The sequence below is a fragment of the Eretmochelys imbricata genome, chromosome 11 (assembly GCF_965152235.1).
Source record: "Eretmochelys imbricata isolate rEreImb1 chromosome 11, rEreImb1.hap1, whole genome shotgun sequence".
Taxonomy (NCBI): Eukaryota; Metazoa; Chordata; order Testudines; family Cheloniidae; genus Eretmochelys; species Eretmochelys imbricata.
Window position 1 is genome coordinate 43,289,516 of NC_135582.1, and position 24,243 is coordinate 43,313,758.

General features: G+C 39.1%; 1 protein-coding gene across 3 annotated transcripts in view; it reads right to left on the reverse strand.

Annotated features, from left to right (window-relative positions):
- The window catches only part of LNPK (lunapark, ER junction formation factor), an 85,707-nt gene extending 61,739 nt beyond the window's left edge, over nt 1–23,968 (reverse strand). For 2 of the 3 annotated variants that reach the window (XM_077829825.1, XM_077829823.1), the window contains exons 1-6: nt 23,860–23,968; nt 18,472–18,561; nt 13,942–13,986; nt 12,128–12,315; nt 7,301–7,359; nt 1,623–1,663 (exon numbers count right to left, since the gene is read on the reverse strand). In XM_077829825.1, the coding sequence (XP_077685951.1) occupies nt 1,623–1,663; nt 7,301–7,359; nt 12,128–12,315; nt 13,942–13,986; nt 18,472–18,498 (360 nt within the window). In that variant the 5' untranslated portion in view covers nt 18,499–18,561; nt 23,860–23,968. The remainder of the gene's footprint in view (nt 1–1,622; nt 1,664–7,300; nt 7,360–12,127; nt 12,316–13,941; nt 13,987–18,471; nt 18,562–23,859) is intronic. The other variant, XM_077829824.1, reaches the window with a different exon arrangement.
- Between the last annotated feature and the right edge of the window lie 275 nt (nt 23,969–24,243).

A 24,243-nucleotide genomic window follows, 5' to 3' on the forward strand; every position in this document is an offset into this window, starting at 1 on the left:
ATCTGCTTTATGCTGTTTCCCTCCAAACAATTGACTGTCTTACAGATATCACTGGAGGAGGCATGAGTCCAAAACACACTTTTGGAGATCTTGCCTTAATACAGCATGCTAGTGACATGTCCTGAAACATTTAGGCTTCTTAGATAATTGATTTCTAAGTAGGAAAGAATAAAAATATGGATTATTTGGCCCTCCTTCTGTCCATCATAAAGTGATATAATGCAGAAAGTTTTAGGATAATCTGTTTCAAACAAATATTCACAGCTTTTGCAGTTTCATTTCCATATTTGGTTGAATTAAGCTACCAAAAGGTAAGGAAACATTTTTGTAAGGACACTATTGTAGTTATGGCTGATGCACATATGGAGAAAAGATTCGGGGCTTCTAGTTCTGCCACCCGCTTGGCTGCTGTCATATCAAATCAGACCATATCAGAAGAATTCAAATAGTAGAGAGCAACTGAAAAAAAGAGGGTCACCTCACATGTTTAAGATTAGAGAAGTACTGCTGAGACAGCATCTCCATACCTTGGACATAAAGTCCACAGGAGCAAAGAGATTCTAAGTAACTTGGAGAGAAAAATATATGAGGACCAAAATTATGAAGGGAGTCTAGTGTCTTGGGTGACAGTCTCTTTCCAAAGCCAAATGATTAGCACTTAAGTGTATGCTTGATAGCACAATGAAGAAGAATGAAGTGTAATCTTTGCATAAGTGAACAACGATCTTCCTTATCATACTGAAAATCAGAATGGAATGGTTCCCAACATTGCACCATTATAATGAAAGAAAGAATTCTTAAAGCCCAGGAACTCTTTCAACTCAAAATCCAGGCTACTAAAATTAAGTGTTGATCCAGGTGAAGCAAAGTACTTGCGAGTGCCAGTTTCAGACTTATTTGGAAGTGTTGTTTGAAGAGCTACATAAAAGAAGTGGATGAGCTCAGAGAGGGAGAGGCTGATAGGATAGACAAAAAATATGAAGTATGGAAGAGAGATTTTGGAGAAGAGGGAATGAAAGGAAGGAGATAGAGAACACTGCAGGGAGAAAGGAGGAAAAGAAGAAACTGTCAAGGCAATGCAGGAAAAGATACACTATAATCTATTACAGAAAAGAAAAAATAGAACAAAGCCAGAAAGGGAGATAAGATAACAAAAGTTACATTTTATTTTTAACCTCAAGCAAACAAAGTTAATTGACGATATTACAATTAAATACAATTGTGTACTGTATTTTTAAATTATTGGGGTGTGATTTTAGTGACACAGCAGCACAGATATTTTTCACCTTGACTAGTCGGTTTAGTCCTCATGCCAGTGGGCTTCAGGTAAATTTTTCAATCCCTGATTAACTAGGATCAGATTGTAGATCCAACAGTCCCAAGATCATTGGCTTGATGGGATGTCCAAATAAACTAAAGTGAGATTGATTTTCAAATGCAAGAATCAATTTTGGTTATTTTTGGTGAGGGACAAGACCTCAAATTATGTATTATAAACACACTACAAAAAGATAGGGTGAGAAAGAAAGGAAACTATGTTCTATAGTCAATCTCAGTTAGCAGAGCTGTAGAGAGAATGTTTAACAAGATATAATGGATAGATTTGAAAAAAATTTACTCACTATTTTTTTCTTTTGGGATTTTAGCTCTTCTAATGCTTCACCTAAAAAAAACCCCAAGATTTAGGTTAGTTTTTATATTAAAAATGTAATTGAAATATATTTCAGCATAGATTAACTGAATATTTCTCTCACTTGTGAGAGCCAAACAATATTTTCCATTCACTGGCCCCAAGTAATCCCAGTACATTAGCAAATCCTTCTTGTGCTTAGTTTATTTTCATGTAAGAGTTTTAAATAAGCCACCTAAACCTATTGGCAGTTTCAAGTTTTAATTATAAAGCCTTTTGAAGCACCACTTAATTAAACGAACTAGTACAGCACAAGTCCTGTTCTGACCTATATTAAAATTGGTGCAACAATAGCAATATTTGTTTAAATATGCTGATTCAGTTGACTTTACAGAAAACATTTTAGACTCCGAGATTCACATGTTTAATACAGTTTCTACAGTGCTGTTGTAGCTGTGTTGGTCCTAGGATATTAAAGAGATGAGGTTGGTGAGGTAATATCTTTTATTGGACCAACTTCTGTTAGTAAGAGGGATAAACTTTCGAGAGTGCCCAGAGCTCTTCTTCAGATCTGTGAAATGTACTCAGAGTGTCACAGCTAAATAGGAGGTGGAAAAGACTATTTAGAATAAGGAGTTAACACATATTTCAAGGGACCATTCACGGTGAAGTGGCCCATTAACAACTCTCCAGTCTTGGGGGTTAGGGGTTAGTGGATTACAAATTGTTGTAATAAGCCATAAATCCAGCATCTCTATTCAGTCCATGATTTTTAGTGTTTAGCAAAATTTGTCTCTCTCACCATTTGGTCCAATAAAAGATATTACCTCACCCAACCTGTGTCTCTAATATATTTTATGCAAGTCTCATGCAGGCTAGTTGCAAATACTAGACCATTTCCAAACTTACCAATGGGATATATATATATATATATCTCATCCTGACAGCATTTCCAAAATATAACAAAACTACCAGAAGATCATCTCACTACTACAGAATAGAAGGGACAGCGTTACAGCCAGTAGGCATAACATCTAATCTTTATCTCTAAAAGAAAAAAAATTAAGTCAAATGCATGTGGGATTTTTCCTGAAAGTCAATACTAGTAGTTCAGTACTTATGGAAAACTCCCTGTAATAAGCCAGTGTCTGCAAAGTAAGGGAATGAATTCCCTTGATACTACCAATTCTCTGCTACTTCCTTTATAGGTCAACAAGACATTCTAACAAGCAGAAAAATATAACTGTATTTACAGTTAATTTTTCCTCCCTCAGTGTTATTTAACAGCTGAATCCAGCTTCCTCGGTACAGCTCATTTTGTGGGCTGAAAATTTATTTTGTCAGCATCAGTTTTTCACAAAGATAGTACATAACTGAGAAAAGGCTATGGTGAAGAAGAAACTAAAATTTTGGGATTACATAACCATTATTTAGGCCATCACAAATTCATAAAAGAAGAAGTCTGGAATAATTTTGCATTATCTATGAATTGTTAGTCAAAATTTTAAAAAAGGGTTTACATTAGTGTTTGTGTTCTCAGACAACATTGCAATTCTTGCTGATTTAGTAGGCTTCTTTCATCACAGCAAGGATATTTTATTTGTTAATTTATAACATGCACCAAAATGTATAAATTGGGCATACGTCCATAATTTAAAATAATTTATACAAAGAGACAGCTATCACCAGTCCAGTTACCTCGTCCTCAGAAAAGAGCAATAGGGTATGGTGCAAGGCCTAGAGACCCACTGTTGTTGGGCCAGCTGGGAGAAGTAGTTTCCAGAGTCATAGAGCCCCCATATGATTAAATATTAAGGCCGCTTGCTCACACACTGTGACACTGACAGACTAGTGAACTGGTGTGTGACTAGGGTGACCAGATGTCCCGATTTTATAGGGACAGTTCCAATACTTAGGGCTTTTTTTCTTATATGGGCACCTATTTCCCCTGTCCCGATTTTTCACACTTTCTATCTGGTCACCCTATGTGTGATCCATAACAACTCAACAGGAGGCACTGAAATGGTAAACAAGGCCATTCCTTGTAGATAGTTATTAAAGCCATGTTAAGCAGACTTGAATCTTTAACATTTTTGCCTGTATTGTTGGAGAATCAAGAGTAGATACTATTTGTCTGTGTTTACCTATATCTTGTTAGAAGTTTAACAATGTGATCTAATTAGTTTGTAGATGCTAAAATCCTGTTTCTATCTTTTAATGATTCATTACTGTATTCTACTGAATCAAAGACTAAAGATGTAACATATTGTAGGAACTAAATGTTATTTACTTCGTCTTCAGCTTACATTGTCTATGCTATAATGAACTGCCTTGATAGCTTGAATGGTTAATTGCCTTATGTCAATTAATACAAACTAGTTACCTATGTATGTATAGGAAGCATACAATTAGCTTCAAAGCAACAATATACCTTACCTAGTCTTCATCCAAGGAAGGCCCTTCTGTGATGATCGCTGTCAAGAGGCTATAAGCCTGCTAAAGAACTATAAAGGAAGCTTCGGGCCTGATCCTTTTTATCTCACATCTGCTTAAACATTGACAGGGAAAGTCTAAGCCACAAGACTGAGGCCTCCAGGTTTACTCTGGGTTCACCCTGGAATTCTCACAAAAGGAGTTCAACAAACTCGGCACCTGGATGTCTATTGGACTATAACCTTTTACATTGATTTCAGAAAGACTTTTACAAATCAGCAGTCTCACCATCTCTGCTATGAAACTAACCTAAGGACTTTACACACATTTGTATGTATACTGAACGATATATAACTCTCCTTTTTTCTTTTAGTAATAAGTCTTAGATTTAGTTAATAAGGATTGACTCTAAGAATGTATTGGGTGAGATATGAAATATTCATTGACCTGGTGGGCAATGTATCCGGTCTTCTGGAATTGGCAGGACTTTAAGTATGGTGAAAACGGTTTTCAGTAATCTCTTGCTATATTAGACTTGGGAGCCAAAGACTGGATTGCTTAAAGGGGGACTGTATTTTGGATTCTTGGTAACCAGTGTGATATTACAGAAGCTATTTCGCTACTGGCTTAGTGAATCTAATCATAGAATAAGCCACCAGTTTTGAAGATTGTCTGCCCTATTCCTTGCCATTTTCACTGAGAAAGCACTCTCAATATGACCCCTCTAGGCACCATGGTCACATACACCATTACTGAATTTGATTGCCACAGAAAATCACTAGAGAGAGGCAGCCTCCCAGATAGCCCACACCATTTAAGACTTTACAGATCAATGACAACTCCTCAAGCTGCACCCAGAAGCAACAGGATGCCAGTTCAGTTGAAAAATTGGCAAATGTTCCAGTGGTTAATACTATGTAACAGACAAGCAGCAGCATTCTTCACCAAGTGCCACTTCCCAGTGGTCTTCAACTGCAGCCCCAATGAGCACTGTAGTATTTTTAAAACTTGGGCAATTCATTTTTATTGCATAGATCACTTTAACAGATTACAAGTGGAAAGGAAAGTGATCAACAAGTTAACCTCATGGAGCACCTCCCAGTGGCAATTCCTGGAAGTCATAATTAGGAAAGTGTCATATTTTAGCACTCAGCTAACTTTAGCGGATGAAAACAACAAGGACTCAGTACCAGATAGCCAGTATTTTGGAACCAGTGGTGTGGGGGTTTTGGGGATTTATTTTTATTAAATAAGTCCTAAGGGCTAGACTAGGTCCAGAGCAGAAAAACAAAATCAAATGTCTACCCAAACAGATTAAGAGATACTAGTGACATGGAGTCCAGACACCCTATAAACAGAGATCTTTAAGTATTCCCAAATGCAGGACTCTTGAAGGAAGAGTTATCTGCATTCTCCTGGCTCACATTTTAATAGTGGGCACTGAAATCCCCCCTACCACATCACCTGAAGATCAAACTACACAACCTATTACCATCACCTCTGCCTTAGTCAGTGTAATCTTCAGCCATCCTACTCTCCTTCACGTTCTGATTTTGGCCAAGCACTGAGAAAGCACCACGTGCGTCTGATGAAAGTGAGACCGAGTTTCAACAAGAATTGATGGTGGCTCAATTCAACAGTCTCACTGTCCATCCTCCCCCAACAGCCACATTTAGAATATCAAGCAGTATGTAAACCATTCACCTTCCCCTGCAAAATATAAGATCTCCCCCACTACAGCTTGCTGTGAGAGTGAAAGAGACAAGATAGAAGCATAGCCTCCCAGCATAGACCCTGTCTAGAACAAAAACAGAAACCCCCACCCCACTGTCACTAGGATTAAGTTTAACAGTTGTACTCAGAAGGAAGAGAGTATGGAGAAAGAAGTCTGAGCTAGTCTGTTAAACACAGGTTTAACAAAAAGTATTAAAATTAATCTGTGGAGTTTAAAACATCAGTAAGCTTAAAATATCCAGGCAAACTACACAGATACTCTAGAAAGTGAAAAAAGTGCAACATATTAGCACCTGAGACACTGATACGCCTTCATCTCTAAATAAAATAATCCTAGACCACATTGAAAAATAACGCTATAGGTATATTTATATCTAAAATATTTAAGCAGTGTTGAATCAGAGGAAAGATGTTCAAAAAGTTATGTTGCTTAACGTGGCAAATTACAAGGTGTTTTAAATAACCTAAGAACAATTCTTGAATCTCCTTTGAGTCATAAAACACAGGGCCAAATCTGAATTCTCTCTTCATGTTTTGCCTACATCAGTAAGGAGTGTTGAAGGCAATCTCACCTTTAATGAATAGGTCTCTTAATTAATTCTAAATACTATGGATAGATCCACCACCACAAATGCCTGTTTTTAAATTTTGCCTTAGAATTTATCCTTTTATTGGAACTCTGGCCATCCCTTTTGAACATTCTGCATTATTCTCATGCCACCTATCTGTACTACTTTAAAAAAATTAAATAAATAAATAGAAAAGACAGGAATTCCCATTGCTGTGGATAGGCAGCTCTCAAAACATATTAATATTACATCAAGAAAATGATGCTTGCCTGTCCCACTTTTCCATTTAGAAGACACTTCTTCTTTTTAATAGCATACTATTACAGCCATGCTACAGACAACAATGAAAATTGCAGTAGTCTCTTCAAAAGAAGGACATTAGAACTTATTTAATATAAACAGTCTCTGCCCTTACACACAGCATGAGAAAGTTAAGACAGTCAAAATACTGCCAGAGTATTTGTAGTAACTCTTTTGAAGCCTATAGTCAATCGATCTTATATATGAGTCAGGGGGCGATATGAGTTTCTGACATACAATCAGAGAGTTTAAGGCAAGAAGGGACCACTAGATCATCTATTCTTATCTCAAAAGTAAATGAAATCCACAGGAGATTGAACTACTGTATGCCACAGGCAGAGAATAGGAGGGATCAAGATGCACCGGTGCTGAAGACCCCTGAATTGATCTATTACACCTCACAACACCCCTGTATGGCAGGGTGTTGCCATTTTATAGCTGGGAAGAAAAGAGATTAAAGTGACTTTCCAAGGAAGTAAGTGGCAGAAACAGAATTTAAAAGTCTACCAAGTCCCAGCTCTGTGCCTCTACCAAGAGGTCATCATCATTCCTCTCCGGGAAGCTAATATTATATTGAGTCTCACTCCTACTAAATAGTTCCACAGGATTTGAAAAAGACTGAAAAGATACTTACTATTTCTTTCTGTTCTTTTGGAAAAGAAGAAAATGAGCACTGTTCTTATAAACCAGATTCTGGGGAAGGGAAAAAAGTTGTTTTATTAGTCTTAATGTAAACTAACTGAAAATAGTTAAATTTGTAATGGGAAGCTAACTTCACCCTCAATTATGGAGTGACTAGCACTCCTCCAAAATGGTTTACAAGTAGCCTATTCTGAAGGTTTAATAGAAACTCAAGTTTCAGAGAACAGCTAGTGTCAAACACTTTCACAAAAGGTAGCATTGTTCCCCTCCAACATCTCTTACAAATGCTGCAAAGGACACCAACAGAAAAAGTAACATTACTCCTATGTCACATTCCCCTTGTAACACCTAGTTTTTAAAGTAGATTATCTATAATCAAAAGGAGTACTAGTGGCACCTTAGAGACTACCCAATTTATTGGAGCATAAGCTTTCGTGAGCTACAGCTCACTTCATCGGATGCATCGAAAGCTTATGCTCCAATAAATTGGGTTCTCTCTAAGGTGCCACTAGTACTCCTTTTCTTTTTGCGAATACAGAACTAACATGGCTGCTACTCTGAAACCTATCTATAATCACTTCCTTCAAGGAAACCATCCTTAGCAGCTATGCAGAAAGTAGTGAAAATCTTCACAAATATATTACGAAGTGAGAAGTTATGAATGATGCTCCAGCATTTCCTCCCATCACAGCACTGATTTACATATCAGTAATGTTTCTATTAAAATATAATGAAACAAATTATTACTATGTAAAGAGCTAATGAAGAAGCAGCCACAATGACAATGTCATATTTAATGGGGAAGTTTTAATATATTACCCTCCAAAAGTAAAGCAGTAAAAACCTATAATAGTAAGAATTTTAAAAATAAGCTTTTACACTCACATATTTAGTCACATATTAGAATATGTAAGGATTCAAGCAAGGATTGATCTTCATGTAGAAACATCATAAATTCAAGGACTATGTTGCTCAAGTAATCTGCTGCAAACAACTTCACTTGCAGGTTACTTCTTGAAATATTTATCAAACACATACTAACCTGAGGACTAGACTTACCAGCTATATTCAAAAAACTGAAGATTTGGGAGGTTAGTGGGGAGGGGTCATACCAGAATGGTCCACAGAAAACAGCTATTGTGCACTTGCTACATTAAATCATTTTCCAAGCAGAAGAGTAAACTGACATTATTCTTGTCAGAGCCCTGTAAAATTGAATAGCAGCAGTGATTCTGACCCACATCTTGTCAGCTGCTTCATAAGACTTTGAATATTAGCAGAAACAATGAAGCAGTTTATCTGCACTCTTAGGAGGGAAAAACTGCACTGATCTACATTCATTTTACATTAGTAAGGTTCTCCTTGCAGGCATAAGGATTAGAAACTTCTTTTTTTTTTTTAAATTTAAGTGCTACTTAAAGTGATGACTTTGGCGCCTTTTGCTTGTCAGGAAAATCTACCAACTCCCTAGTAGCAAGTAGATTTTCAAGCCTCACTGAGAATTTTATGTAAAACCCTGTTTGTCATAGGCACTATTTAAAAATCTAAAGGCAGACACAGAATTAAATGAAGCCAATAATAAATATTAGAGGTCTGCATGAGGTTAAAGCAAAGAGTTACCAAACTTATGTTTAGCATCAAAAAGAATAAGCAAAATTCCACAAAGTTTTAACACAACACATTGATGTCGCTGATTAATAAGCACATACTTAGCATTTATATCTTATATTGCATTATTAAAATGCTTACAACAATTAATAGTCACAAAATCCCTGAGAGGTGAGTTAGTTAACTACTATCCCAATTTTCCAGATGCAGATGTCAAAGCACTTAGGTGAAGTGATTGCTGAAGGTCACAGACAACAAATCATTAACAGAGACAGGATTAACAAAGGCATACTATACTGACATTCCGCTTCCAAATTCATGGTTTAATAACTATTTTAAAAACAGTTATAAAGTAGTATAATGATTGCTGACATATTCCTTATATGTCATGTGAGTGGCACTTATTCTCTATAAAGTGATATGAGAATGATGCATCATGTGTCTGTAGAGTCTTAAATTGTTTTGGAGAGTATGCTATAAACCCAGAAGCATTATTTCCTTTAACCATTATTTATTTTTTCCCCAAGTCAAGTTTCTTTCCCGCACCACCTAGTGCTATATGTTGAGCAATCAGATAGTGCTATTAGTATTGAAGTTTCCATTCTAAATTCTCTTTTTTAGGACTATTATGTCCACTCCAGCTCTCAAATTGAAAAGGTTAAATGAAGAATCTTGTCAATTTAATTATCAGAGAATTAAATTATTTAAAGTTTCAGCTGAAGAAATAAGACAAAATAATTCTGAATGGAAGTAATTGCAGTTTCAAGAAGTGAGGCTTTCTTATGTGCCACTATTTTTCTCAAGTCTTCAGTTATTTAAAAGTAAGTATTTACAAGTTAAAAATGCTACATATTCCTAGAATCTAGCTCACTGTACCAGCATCAGTAACATGCTCAGACCTTGGGGAAGCGAGGTAACACAGTACTGTTAGTGAGTGACTGCAGGCTGGGGGGGTAGGGGGCAGACATTTTCTAGTTTGCTTAAGGCAGAAAAATCTCTAGAGTTAGTACTGGATGGCACCAGGCATTCAACATAGATTCACCTCTTGACTGAGAAAGAAGACATGCTGGCAGCTGCTTGCCATTCATACCTGCCAGATAAAAACTGAAGAGGACTGGGCTCAGGAGAAAAATCAGACACAACCTTCCAAGTCATAAGAGCCTAAATTTAATTTTAAACATTCATATGCTTGGTGGTTGCCTGACTCAGGATTTCATGAAAGCCTATCGTTCAAAAATGAAATGTGTACTGAACTTAGAAAAACAGGAGAACAAAATATCCATTAGAAGATCAGACTAGTAGTAGAAGACAGGCCCTTGAACAATGGCAATATTCATTTGCTATATTTGAGTATAAGAGGGAGGCTAACATAAATAGCAGGCTAGGTAAAAAGCCTTTTTCACAATACTACCGGGGAAGGGGGGAAACCTATTCACTCTGTTTGTCAAAGCCTACTTTGAGCCTTCATTTATAGATCAGTTCAGTCAGTGTATTGCTGTACATGTATATTGATCTACATGTTTTATTTCATGAAATATATATCCATTTTCAAGTGAACATCAATATTATATAGCAAGTTAGTACATATTATGAATAGCAAGATTACTACATGTGCAAAAAGCATTTTAAAAGACTTCTTCATGTAGTTTTGCTGTCCACAGTCTGCACAAATCAGTCTTGCTGTAATATCTGTATTAAAGCACCAAAAGGCTAAACAGACTTCATGCCTCTCCGATCCCAAACAAAGATGATCTTGAAAATCCTGTCAAGCCTACATTTCAGCAGGGGTAAAATCCGGGCCGGTGCAAGGATATTGTGCACCCTAGGCAAAACTTCCACCTTGCGCCCCCCACCCACCCCTCAGCCCAGGGAGCTGCCCCCCCGCCTCAGCCCGGGGAGCTGCGTGCGGCAACTCTGTGCCCCAGCTCACCTCTGCTCTGCCTCCTCCCTGAGCATGCCGCTGCTTCTCCCACCTCCCAGGCTTGCGGCGCCAATCAGCTGTTTGGCACGCAAGTCTGGGAGGGAGAGAAGCAGAGCGGGGCGGTGCTCAGGGGAGAAGGTGGAGCAGAGGTGAGCTGCGGCGGGGAGTGGTTCTCCTGTGCACCACCCCCCCTCCTCGTTACTTCCTGCAGGCGGCCCTCCTCGCGACCCCCTGCCCCAGCTCACCTCCACTCCACTGCCTCCCCGGAGCGCGCTTTTGGCCGCCCCCAACCACTTGGCACCCTAGGCGACCGTCTAGTTCGCCTAGTGGTTGCACCGACCCTGGGTAAAATTTGAAACTAAACACAAAACGTTGAAAACAAGACACTTTACAAGAAAAGTAATCAGTTCAAGCAAACAGAACTAAAACCAACTTAGTAGCCATTTTGCCTACTGTATATTCAAAGAGTTAACAGCATCAGGGCTCCTTAACCTTCTATGATAGGAAAAAACTCTATCAAGAATACTCCAGTAGAACAGCTCCTCATGTGAAACTCATCCACACATTAAAGGGACACCATCAACTTTATTAAAAAAAAAATCAATTCAACTTGAACATTTACACAGTTTTGTTAGTTGCACCTAAAAATGTACTTAAACTGAAAACTTGGAACATTTTTCTTTCCCAGTTTTAGTTTTTGCATTCGCCAGCACTTTGACTACCTACAAAGTATTTTGTTTGTGCAACTCTTTCAGACAATGGGGGGGGAAATTTTTTTATAAACCTAAACAATAATAAAGCCATAAAAACAGTCTGGGAAATTTAGGAGTAGCTGTTGTACCCTAATAATTTAAATATTTTTTAAAGGACTAGATTTTGAGTTGATGATATCCCTTTAAAAACTTAGAACAGGACAAACTTATCTTCAACCCAAATGAAACGGATTTTAAGGCTGTTCAGATTTACATAACCCGAGTGAGTCTCATTCTAATAAACTAAGCATCTTCAGATGTTGACACTTTTTGAACGGAAAAATCTTTAAGTTCCACTCCAAACCCAGACCCAGCAGACATTTCCCTCACCAAAAAAACCCAAAAACAAAATAAAAAACAAAAAACCCTACACCACACTCTTCTGCCTAACTACTCAGATCTATTTTAAAGGGAAAAATCCAGCAAGTTGTGATAACTCAAGGGTTGACAAAAACAAACCCAGGGCCCTGCTGAGATTCACTTTCCACTTCCTTTCAACAAAGAGACAGCAGTTAGGAAAAAGGCATATTTTACTTACATCAATGGAAATGCAAAAAATGGAAGCATCATAATCAGCCTTGCTGTCCATTCATCAGGAAGATACCACAAATATACAATTAAACAAGTAATAAGATAAAGAATTGATGAGTAGAGAAGTAGTCTTCCAACCCATAGCTTCTGTAGCCTCTGATTTTTTTCTCTAAATTCTTCTAATGCCTGGATGTCCTGTAAATAAAGGATTTTTAAGTGACTAGTGGTTGAAGGTAACGAATGCTTTATTAGGTTTGTTGAAGTTGAGCATTTCAGTATGACATCTGAAAACATTACAAAAGCAATCAGGCTTTCTGTACTTGACACTGTTTGTCCAACAAATCTAACAGTGTTCATAGCATGAACTACACCTTAATACATTGGCCGTGGCATGGACCACCTGTCCTTCATTCATGAGCAGATAACATTCCTTGGGCAACTACAGCAACTCAAGAGTGATATTAAGAATATGTGTATTTTTAGCTGCCTTAATGAAATTTAGTAACTTGGAAACAAGGGGGAGAACCAGCATCATGGGACCAGCCAGCTTTTTCTGATCACAGCAAAGTGTTCTGCAGTTTGAGTACTGTTGCTTTAACAGGCATCTGTGAAACTTCAAAATATGTTTTTATATTTTAATAGTACCATCTCCTGCTGTGACAAAGCTGAGCTATTGCAGCCACTTCAACTATATTTTTGTTTTAGTACTCCCTCCCATTAAGAATACAGTCCTGAATATCTTAACACTGTTTTGTTTTGTTTTTTTTGGCAGGTGGGTGAATGATCTAACAGTGCTTTGTACTTTCAGTGACAACAGGATTACCCACACCTTCATTAATCTGACCAATGAAAATACTGACGGAATATTTCAAAACAGGTCCTTGCTCCATAAACAGACAACTTTCACAAACGTTGACCAGAATCATACTAGATCACTGAACCGTCTCTTTAATTATTCTGTCCATGATCTTATTTTATCACTTATAATAAAAGTTGTAACACAACCTGTATTGAAGCTTTTCGAATGAGACAAATGAATAGGACTTTGTTCTAGTGACATTTTCTGGAGAATATAAAAATGAGAGCCTAAAAATCAGCCTTAATTAGATTCTCCAACCAGGCCAATTTAACATTTATTTACTTTACAAGTTGTTGAAATGTAGACTTAGACTATAAGTTATGTAGCTATTTCTTGAGGAAGTGCTAATATTCAAAATCATTTAATGTTGGGGTTCTGCTCTCTACTTTCCTTCTCCTGAAGCTCCAAGTCTCTAGTACATCAATGCTCAAGTCTGGAATCAGCACCATTATAATTTTAATTCCATTACAACTAGGCTTGGAAGGATTTGATTTTTTTTTTTTTAAATCCGTAAACGTTGATTTCACCGTATGCACACAAACCAAAAAAAAATATTTCCATTGACAATCAAAATAGACAGGCAAAGTAAAAAAATGCTGCTTAAGAACTTAGATTTTGATTTAATGATATTTACTTTGTATATATTGACATGTGATGTTGGCAATGTGTGTTTTAATGGTTATTAAGCTTTAACTTTCTGAATCTCTCCACTGAGATTAAATAATTATTGCCTGATCCCCCGCCGATAACTTCCTGCAACTACAAAGATTTAAATAACATGATAAAATTCTAAAAAAAGTTAAAATTGAATTCTGCCAACCCTAATTAAAATGTACATAACCTCCTCTCCTCCCCCGCCCCCCATTTGTTACAAGCTTGGTGATTTTAAAAAACTGCCCAGATGTTAGATGTCTATTTCTAAAGTAAATAGAACAGGAATAGTGCAGAGGCAAAATACATACCTTATCAATTTTCTCCAACACTTCTACTGTCGAAGCCTTTGCCTGCTTTCGGGGAGGGAAAAGAGGTGTCATCGAACTCTACAGTGATACCCAAGATATTCTGTTTACAACATACTGCCAGCAGTATTTATATGTGACAACAGATTAAGGTGTTTTCATTCAAAACCAACAAATGAAATGTACTTTTACTTTGTACTCATTTTAATTGACTAGTTATCCACTTTCCGTGCACATTTCCTGCTGACATTAGCTGCTTATAAAGGCTCCTCTCCTAAGCCACACACTAACAAGGATGTGCACCCTGCCAGCAGACCTAGTACAAAGACCTGGTCTACACTACAGAGATAGGTCCACGTAAGGCAGCTTATGTTGACCTAATTATGTCAGTGTACACACTACAGCCTCGTCCCGCTGATGTAAATGCCCTACTACACCGACATAATAACTCTACCTCCACAGGAGGTGCAGAGCTTATGTTGGTGTAGTCAGGGAGACAGTGTCTGTGTAGACACTGTGTTACTTACATTGGCTGTCTTGTCCATTTCAGGGCTAGGTGCTGGAGCCCTGAAATGGGCAAGAAAGCCAGGCAGCTAGAGCCCAGCTGCCCACAGCTGTCTGCCAGGCTACACCTGCCTTGCTCCCCACCCAGCTAGCCTCTGCTCCTGGTGGGGAGTGGCACAGAGCTGAAAGCCCTTGCTCTCAACCCCACCCCACAGTTAGTTGAAGCACTCCTTGGGAGGACATCCACCACCAAGAGAAGGAGGGTACTGTGGTGGTTGATGTCCATGCTAATTACTGTGGGGCTAGAAGTCGAGCTAACATACATTGACTTAAGTCTGTAATGTAGACATGCCCTTAGAATATGGGTTCTCAAACTTATTGCACCACGAACTGCTTCTGACAACAAAAATTACTACAGGACCCCAAGACAGGGGATTGAAGCCTGAGCTCGCCTAAGCCCAGCTGCCCTGGACTCCACCCCTGCTCCCTCTCCCCGCAGCAGCACCTGGGATAAGGGGGAGAGGTGCCTCTCCCTGGCCACAGCAGGTTTGGGGCAGGATCGGGTCGGTTCTGGGGGGGGGGCACCTGTCCCCAAGCTGTGGCAGGTCCAGGAACGGACTGGGGCAGGGCCGGGGGAGGAGCAACTATCCCCTGGCTACAGCAGGTCTGAGGAGGGGTGCCTCAGCAGGTCTGGGGCTTGGGGGAGAGGAACCTCTCCCAGTTGCAGCCCTGAGCACCTGCGTGGTGCTTAATAGGCAGCTGTACTGCCGTGCAGCTTAGAGGGAACTTAGCTTGCTGCATCAGTTATGAAAGTAAAAAAAAATTGGTTGAGCTCCAGCAACTTTTTAATTATAAATTAAGAACTCAGCTGCTGTGCAGGAGAGCTGCCCTTTATTGTTCTCTGGGTCTCACCTTTCCCCTACCCACTTCCAGTGCTAGTGATCTGGTGTACACACACAGCGGCAATAAGGAGGGAGGTAGATGAGACTTGGAGGAAGACAGAGAGAGGGGGTACATGTGAAAGGAAGAACACCTGTGGAGGATCTGAAGCTATTATGAATGTAGGATATGGAATAAATGAGGAGAGGAAATATATTGATGAATGAAACAAGGGAGGAGATGTGAACAGCAGAGACCAACCTGACATTCCAACAAAAAAGTCACATGAACATTGCTGCCTATGTGTATTTGTTTTAAATAAAAATTACTAGCAACTGCAAACAGAATATTTTCACCTCCCAGGAGGATTTCTTTCAGGAATAGAGTCCATCTTCCAAAACACTGAGTTTTGAGAAAAGAAGATACATCTCAACCTGTTCATTATCTTTTTTGATTCCCCCTCAAACTCACGTAGAGGTGTCAGCCAGATGGCACAACATGAGCAGGAAAGTTATATTTTACCCGTAAGGGCCTGGTAAAACATCCATTATACAAATTTGACAGGTTAAATCTTTAGAGGACTAGATTTATGCAGTATTTTTTGGTTAAAAACTCAAGACATTCTTTGGGCATGCAACACATATGAGAAATATACAGTGAATTTAGGTGAGCTGTAAATAGTTTGCAGTTTACAAGTGTTTTGTAAAGAAAGCTTTCACACACTCAGATATGCTAAAAAACCAAGAACAAACTAGACTATGGAACTTACTCCCGCAAGAGGCAAGAATGACCAGACTTCACCATTCATGTATTTGACCTCGCTTTGCCATAAGTTCCTCACACATCCCAACAACAAATGTATAAACTAAAGATACTAGTTTTCTTGCAGAATGGGACGGAAGGGAGATTTACCTCTATTTTTAAATATTTGCTAGGCACTCTTAAACTAGTACATACATCTAGACAAATAAAGAATGATACTCTTCTTGATTTATTCACTAGTACCTAGGTTAAAAGGCTCAGGAACAGCAACCAAATCACAATCTGTTATGTACTGTTAGCACTGGATCAGAATAGATGTAAGTGATTATTAGATCTAGAAAGGGACTTCTGAAGGAATCCCTGAGGTGACAGTCATCTTCACCACATTTCCAACTATTAGAAATTCAAAGCAAGGTCCAAAGGCAGGACAAAGAAAGCAATAAAAGCTATGTAAGGCACAAAACAGCCTATTAGTAAGGACATGCCCTAAGTGGATTCTGAACCCAAGCCTAATCAGTTATACAGTTTTCCATTTGGGTAGCATGACCAATGTTTATTTGGTTATTGGTTTTCAATCAGCACATAGATGATTACTAGAAATTTCAGACTCAGAACAGTTTGACCAAAGTATCATGAACAAATACTAACAAATTTATTTGGGCATAAGCTTTTGTGGGCTAAAACCCATTTCGCTGGATGCATGCAGTGGAAAATACAGGGGGGGAGGATATATATGAACATGAAAAAATGGGTGTTGCCATACCAACTATAACAACACTAATCAATTAAGGTGGGCTATTATCAGCAGGAGAAGAAAAAAAAAACTTGTAGTGATAATCAGGATGGATGATGTCTTCATCATCTGCACCCATGAAAAAAAAGCCCTTGAGGAATTCCATCATGATTTCAACAATTTCCATCCCACCATCAACCTCAGCCTGGACTAGTCCACACAAGAGATCCACTTCCTGGACGCTACAGCACTAATAAGTGATGGTCACATAAATACCACCCTGTACTGGAAACCTACTGACCGCTATACTTACCTACATGCCTCCAGGTTTCATCCAGACCACATCACACGATCCATTGTCTACAGCCAAGCTCTAAGATACAACCGCATTTGCTCCAATCCCTCAGACAAACACCTACAAGATCTCTATCAAACATTCGTAAAACTACAATACCCACCTGCTGAAGTGAAGAAACAGAATGACAGAGCCAGAAGAATACCCAGAAGTCACCTACTCCAGGACAGGCCCAACAAAGAAAGTAACAGAACGCCACTAGCCGTCACCTTCAGCCCTGAACTAAAACCTCTTCAGCACATCATCAAGGATCTACAACCTATCCTGAAGGACGATCCATCACTCTCACAGATCTTGGGAAACAGCCCAGTCCTAGCTTATAGACAGTCCCCCAACCTGAAGCAAACACTCACCAGCAACCACACACCACACAACAAAAACACTAACCCAGGAACCTATCCTTGCAACAAAGCCCGTTGCCAACTCTGTCCACATATCTATTCAAGGGACATCATCATAGGACCTAATCACATCAGCCACACCATCAGAGGCTCGTTCACCTGCACATCTACCAATGTGATATATGCCATCATGTGCCAGCAATGCCCCTCTGCCACATACATTGGCCAAACCGGACAGTCTCTATGCAAAAGAATAAATGGATGCAAATCAGACGTCAAGAATTATACCATTCAAAAACCAGTCGGAGAACACTTCAACCTCCCTAGTCACTCAATTACAGATTTAAAAGTCGCAATACTCCAACAAAAAAACTTCAGAAACAGACTCCAATGAGCAACTGCAGAATTGGAACTAATTTGTAAACTGGACACTATTAAATTAGGCTTGAATAAAAACTGGGAGTGGAGGGGTCATTACAGAAAGTACAAACTATTTCTCCATCCTAATTTTTCCCCTACTGTTACTCACACCTTCTTGTCAACTGTTGGAAATGGGCCATCCTGATTATCACTACAAAAGTTTTTTCTCCTGCTGATAATAGCTCACCTTAATTGATTAGTCTCATTATAGTTGGTATGGCAACACCCATTTTTTCATGTTCTCTATGTATATATCTATCTTCCTACTGTATTTTCCGCTGCATGCATCCGATGAAGTGGGTTTTAGCCCACAAAAACTTATGCCCAAATAAATGTGTTAGTCTAAGGTGCCACAAGTACTCCTCATTCTTTTTGCTGATACAGACTAACTCGGCTACCACTCTGAAACCTATGAACAAATACAGAATTCTATTCTAAACCATATCAAATTATTTAGAAAAGAATATTTCAGACTTACAAGTATTTTAGTCTCCTGAACTATCTGTAAAGATTTTTATATCATAACAAGATTTACTTACCCTCCATCGGGAAACTAATCCACCCATTTTTTAATTTGTGGAAATAGGTTGACTTGGTTGCTTATAACAATCTTCTGATGGAATTCACAGCTAGAAGTAAAGCATTTCTGTTTAAGAATACGCCAAAAGTACATTTTAAGATGTTTAAGGTGATATTTCACAATTGCATTCTGGAATATAAATTAAGTAACACTGCATATGGGTGTCTATCATCTCCAAATTCTTCACATACTCCTTCACTCCAGCCACCAGTTTTAGAACCTCTTTGTATTGTTAAGTCATTCTACTAAGTAGCTTACCAAGATTGTGGGCAAGTTTATGTTTTGTTTTGGAGATATCTATCTACAAGTAAAATACAAAACAACTAGTACTCAGAACCCTTGTCTTCATTTAAGTGCCACAAACGTTATAATTTAGCAAATGAGAATGATTTAAGTGCCATGTAATTTAATTAGCCGTACATTAATTTCAACTGCAGATTTAAAATTCAGACCACGTTAAAAAAAATCTAAATTGTCAAATTCAAATTTAATGTGAATTGAATGCTCTTGTGAAGTGTCAGATTGGCCTCTCTTTATGCCCAGAATATATAAAATCCAGACAGCAGCAGTGCAATGGCCTTTAATACTTCTAATGGTGCAGCGATAGGTCAGTCTCCAGGTCCAGCTGTCTGCCAAGACTGACAAGGATTCCGATCAGCAAAAATCATAATGTGGATGCTTCACAGAAAAATGGAATAACCACCAAGTTACTTCAGAGACCAATGAACAGCAATCATAAACCAACAACCTTCAGCCACGAGCTTGCCCAGATGGGTTCACACAGAATTTACAGATGATAGATTACATATTTTACTACCATTTCAGTCCCTCAATTTAGAATTTTTACCTATAAATAAGTGAGAAAAAAAAGTTACAAATTCCTATTTGTAATAACCAGAGATTCTAGAAAGCCATTTGCCATGGAAAAACGTGGAATTTGCATTTTTACAGAGAATCTTTCATTTTTACATTTTGTAAAAAAATAAACGTCTGTGTATATGTATATGTGTATATTTATACATACACATACCATATCTATATATACCAGAACCCCATTTATCCGAACCTCCATTATCCATCTCTCCATATTAACAGAGCCACCAGCTGCCCTGCGCTGACAATGACTGGGGCTTGGGCACCTCTGGTTCAGTTAATACAAGGAGGCAAATAATGGAGGCTCAGCTAAATGGGGTTCTGCAGTCTATCAATAAAACACTGTGTTCAACAGATAACTATATATCAAGGCTAGGGAAACTACAGTTCAGCATTTCATTTTAATTGTGGGAAACACTGGGATTTTTATGGTTTTTATCAGATAATTTTTTTTTAAATCTCAGAAAACTAGGATCCCTGTTAATAATAATAATCCCAACCAAAAAGCAAGGGTTGTACCAAGTCTTTTGAACTAAGGAGATTGAAGTAACACTGTCTTTAAGAGAAAAAATCCTTCATTTTAGCAGAGGTATTAAAATTACCATTACTAATTATCTTTGGCCAAATTAAAGATACAGAAACTCCATCTAGATCCAGATTTCTTCTCAAAAAGTTTAAGAGGTTGTCAGAACAAGGTAATAACACAGTACACATAGCCACAGCAGTATTAGCTGTAGTGAGTGCTAAGTAACTCTTTCACCATTTAAGAAAACCAAAAATTTCCATGGAAGCCAGAACTATGAGAATGCAGTTAAGTCTTATGATTCTGAAAACAATCCTTAAAGATGCTGAGAAAAATCAGTATTTGAATTACTACAAATTAAAGCAAAGAACAGATGGACAGATCAACGTTGCTGCTGCCAGATGACTAATCAAGAGGGGTGAGCTGCAGACAGGGAAAAGCACAAATACTTTCTGGGTCCCTTAGATTTACCCTGTGGATAGCCACTTCTACAACAAAGTTCACAATGAAAGAATAATCTATTTGTTTTAATGCTAAAAAACGTTTTGTTAAAGTTTATATAACATCTACTTGGCAGTCACATGTAAGGCGGTGTATGCCAAATATGTATTATATGTTTGGACCATTCTGAGCAGACACTTTGCTCTTGAACACTTTTTAAAAGAGATGCTGTTTTTGTTGCAAAAAAAAAGAAGGGCTAAACTACAATGTGTCTAATTACTCACCAGAAAGTTTGCACTCTTTAAAAGGACAAAAACAATCTCAATGTATATATTTAACTTGGCCTTATTAGTATCACTTGTCTATTTTGAAACTTATTTGGCAAATATCTGTGAAAGAAAGCAGTCTTGTCAAAATGTGGGTATGGACACGTTCATATGGACTAGAACTGTGACTTGCTTTACATGTACTATTCTGAAAAATCAGACATTTTTAAAGGAATGATATTTGATATGAACAGCTAAATTAGGGAAGCAAGTAAATTTCCTATTCTTTATTTATATGCCTTGTATTATATTTGAAAGACTAAGCATTCCCCATTGTTTTGGTTTGCACATGAAGTACATTAGCTGCCAGCCCTTCCAGTACCACCCTTCTTCCCCCATGTCTTTCTTCTGCAGCTCTTTCACAAACAACCACAGGACAGATTTCCTCCAGCTCCTCCATAAATAGAATATCCAAGGGCCTCTTGCTCACTCTACTTCACATCACTTCTCTCTCACACACACACACCATTAACATCCTAATATCTATCCTGACAAAACTTCCCCTTTCCTAGGCCTCTTTCCTTCTCATGCCCTTGCCAATAGCAAGTTACAGCTTATTTCCGCCTCTCTGTCTCCACCAGCATGAGCAGAGTTCCTCTTTTCACTCTGATTGTCAGTGCTGTGATAGAACCTACTTCCATAAACATCACCACATATTACTGAAAATGCAACTGTGTTACCATGTGCAGTATTTGCTATCCCAGTGTGGCAAAGCAATAATTTAAATGTCCAAAGCTTATCGTTTAAGATAAAAGTTATGTGGAAACATTTTATAGTCAATTCCTAAATTGAGAGATTAAATATGTTGACAGTATTGCTTCAACCAGAGAAACTAGCTTCTGTACATAGATTTTCTTGATTACTATAAAGCAATGTGAAAACTGAATGGTTGGGAAAATTAAAGGGCTGAATGAGGCAGAAGGGAAAGTTTTAGGTTAAGCTTTCTTTCCTTTATTTATTTTTAAGGGAAGTTGACCAGTCAACTACTGAGCAGGAATCCCCATCTCTATAAAACAACTCTAGGAAAAACTAGCAAAAATCAGAGGAATATTTGCATGCTTAATTTGGTGTTCTGCTAAACTTGTTACAACAATTGTGCAATTACAGATTGCTTTCCTCAGGTAAGACTGAAATATGAGCATTTTGTCTTACTTTAGAACTCAAATAGAACCCTAACCTTAAAGCAAAGATGACAAAAGTGTCAGACCCTCCAACAGCCATTCAAGAAAAAATGGTATCAAAAATTATATGGAAAGTCCTATTTTCAGCTTCTGATTTCTCCACACTACTATAATAAATAGGAGTTTTGTAAAATGCAGGTGATCTCAAAAAACGAGTTTAGATCCTCTAATTTTGCAACCTGAAACACTTATGTACAATAGTCTCAAAATTTAAAGTCACCTCAATTCAGATAATATACAAAAGGGATTAATGACTATTAAGAGTTTACAAAACTGTATGTAAGACATTCTATTAGATGATTGCAAGGATTTTCCCCCCCCTTCAATAGTATACATAAACAATTGTTTGCAGTCTTCATGACAAAACCATTTTCACCCAGAATTCATTGCTGCTTTCTCTTGGCAGTTCATTGCCAATGCAACAACTACAACTGAAAAAAGTGGAAGCCCATTTTGAAAGTCAGATCCAGAATCAGACAGCTTGATTCAGTTGATTCCATTCTCTAAATCCAAACAAAATCTTTTAAAGACACCGTTAACTAACAAAATATAATCCTCGTAGCCTTGATTTAAAAGCCCCAAAATGCTTTGTAATTAGAATCACATAATATGATTTGATCTTTATTCCAGCTTTTTTTGAAAAAAATCTTCAAGTACTATAAAAACAGTCAAGATTGCATAAAAACAGTTGATGTGTTCAAATATGGTGGTGCCTAAATCATGTTCTTAAATCTATATTATGTCATTGATTTAGGAGTCTAAGTTTTAAACATGCATTTTTGGCCAGTTTCATCATCATAAGTTTTTAATTCAAGAAAGCCAACCCTGAAGAAAAGACAACTAGATGTGGAACAGCCTGAAACAATTCAAGCTTCAGGATGGATAGGCCTTGGAGACTATACTGTTCATTTTTTTATAAGTTTCCTTATCTATGTTGCAAAAACCTTAAATTACTAAACAAATTATTAAAATCAAGTCTGTTTTTCACCATTATGGCTACCTGTTTTTGCATCTCAGTTTGAGCAACAAAAATAGACTCCTGAATTTAATTTTAGTTGTTTTTCCCCCTCAGTTTCAGGTTCTTATAGATTAGCACATGCACCAGTGCTGGGTTGCAAACCCTGTAGAGGAACATCTGCTAAAAATCTTTCTATTGATTAGTTTTTTAAATGTCATTGGAAATAAATAATGGTGTTAAGTTTTGTAAAACCTTATTTTAAAAACAGATTTAGGATCAAACTGGATTTCAAAGAGACCAATTAAGGAGTTTACTGGATTCACAGTATTGAGCCAGATCTGGGAACTTCCCTACACAATGGTATGTCACTCTGGTTGGCAAAATGGTCCTTAGTAGACTATGCTTTTGATAATGAATTAAGGAGTGGTTTGGTTGAGCACTTTTTTCACTCTAGTTTTCTACAGCTGCCCATGAAAACAGAGTAGCCAAAAGACACTAAGGCTGCAGTGAGGCTACCTGTCCTGATATAGCTGTACTGGAAACTAATGTAAGCTACTCGCAGCTACCTTTTGTCTGCAAATCACTCATGAAGCATATTCCGCTAACGCTGTACCACCTGCTCCGTACTTTACAGAAGTAGGAACAAAACCAAACAGGCTTTCCCGAGGCCACCCCCACCGGCACAATTCTCGTGTGCCGGCGCAGGGAGAACAAGCTGCCGTGTCACGCTGTAGCTACCCTGTCCGACTCCCCCAGCCTCCCGGGTCACTGGGAGCTGCTTTGGCGACTGGGAACTAGCTCCCCTGAACACGACGAGACCCGCCCCCCTTCCCCAGCCCAGCCCTTGCCGGGCGCAAGGCCTGCGCGCCAGGGAGCGGGGCCGCCTGTCAAGCCGGTTGCGGGGGAAGCTCCAGGGGCAGAGCGGCGAGGACCGGGACAAAGAGGGCACCCATCACCGGGCACCCGGGCCGCCTGGAGAACCACCCCCCGCCGGCCCGCGCAGAGCCCCGGGACGCGCTGGGTACCCGAGCAGAGCCCCCAGTACCTGCCGCGGGCCTGCCCCGCGCATCCTGCTCTCGTCTCTGCTGTCTCCCGCCGGCGCTGACTGGACCACCGACCGTTCAGCTGCTCTCCCATCAAACACCGCGCGCCGCGCGCAGCCAATCGCCGCTCCCCGCTCCCCCCCCCGAGCCCGGATCACGTGAGGGGGGAGCGCCGCGCAGCTGGGAGCTGTCGGGCGGCGCCGCTGCTGTGCCAACGGCCGTCGGGGCGGCGCGGGCGCCTCGAGCCCCCCGCAGGGCCCGGGCAGCGGTGGGTGTGCACCCGGCGGGGCGAGATGGCGGTTGTCTGCAAGCCCGGGGCTCCCGCACTCCGCCGCGCAGTCTGCCTGGCCTCGGAAAGGAGCCGGGAAAGCGCGGGTGGGGGTTGA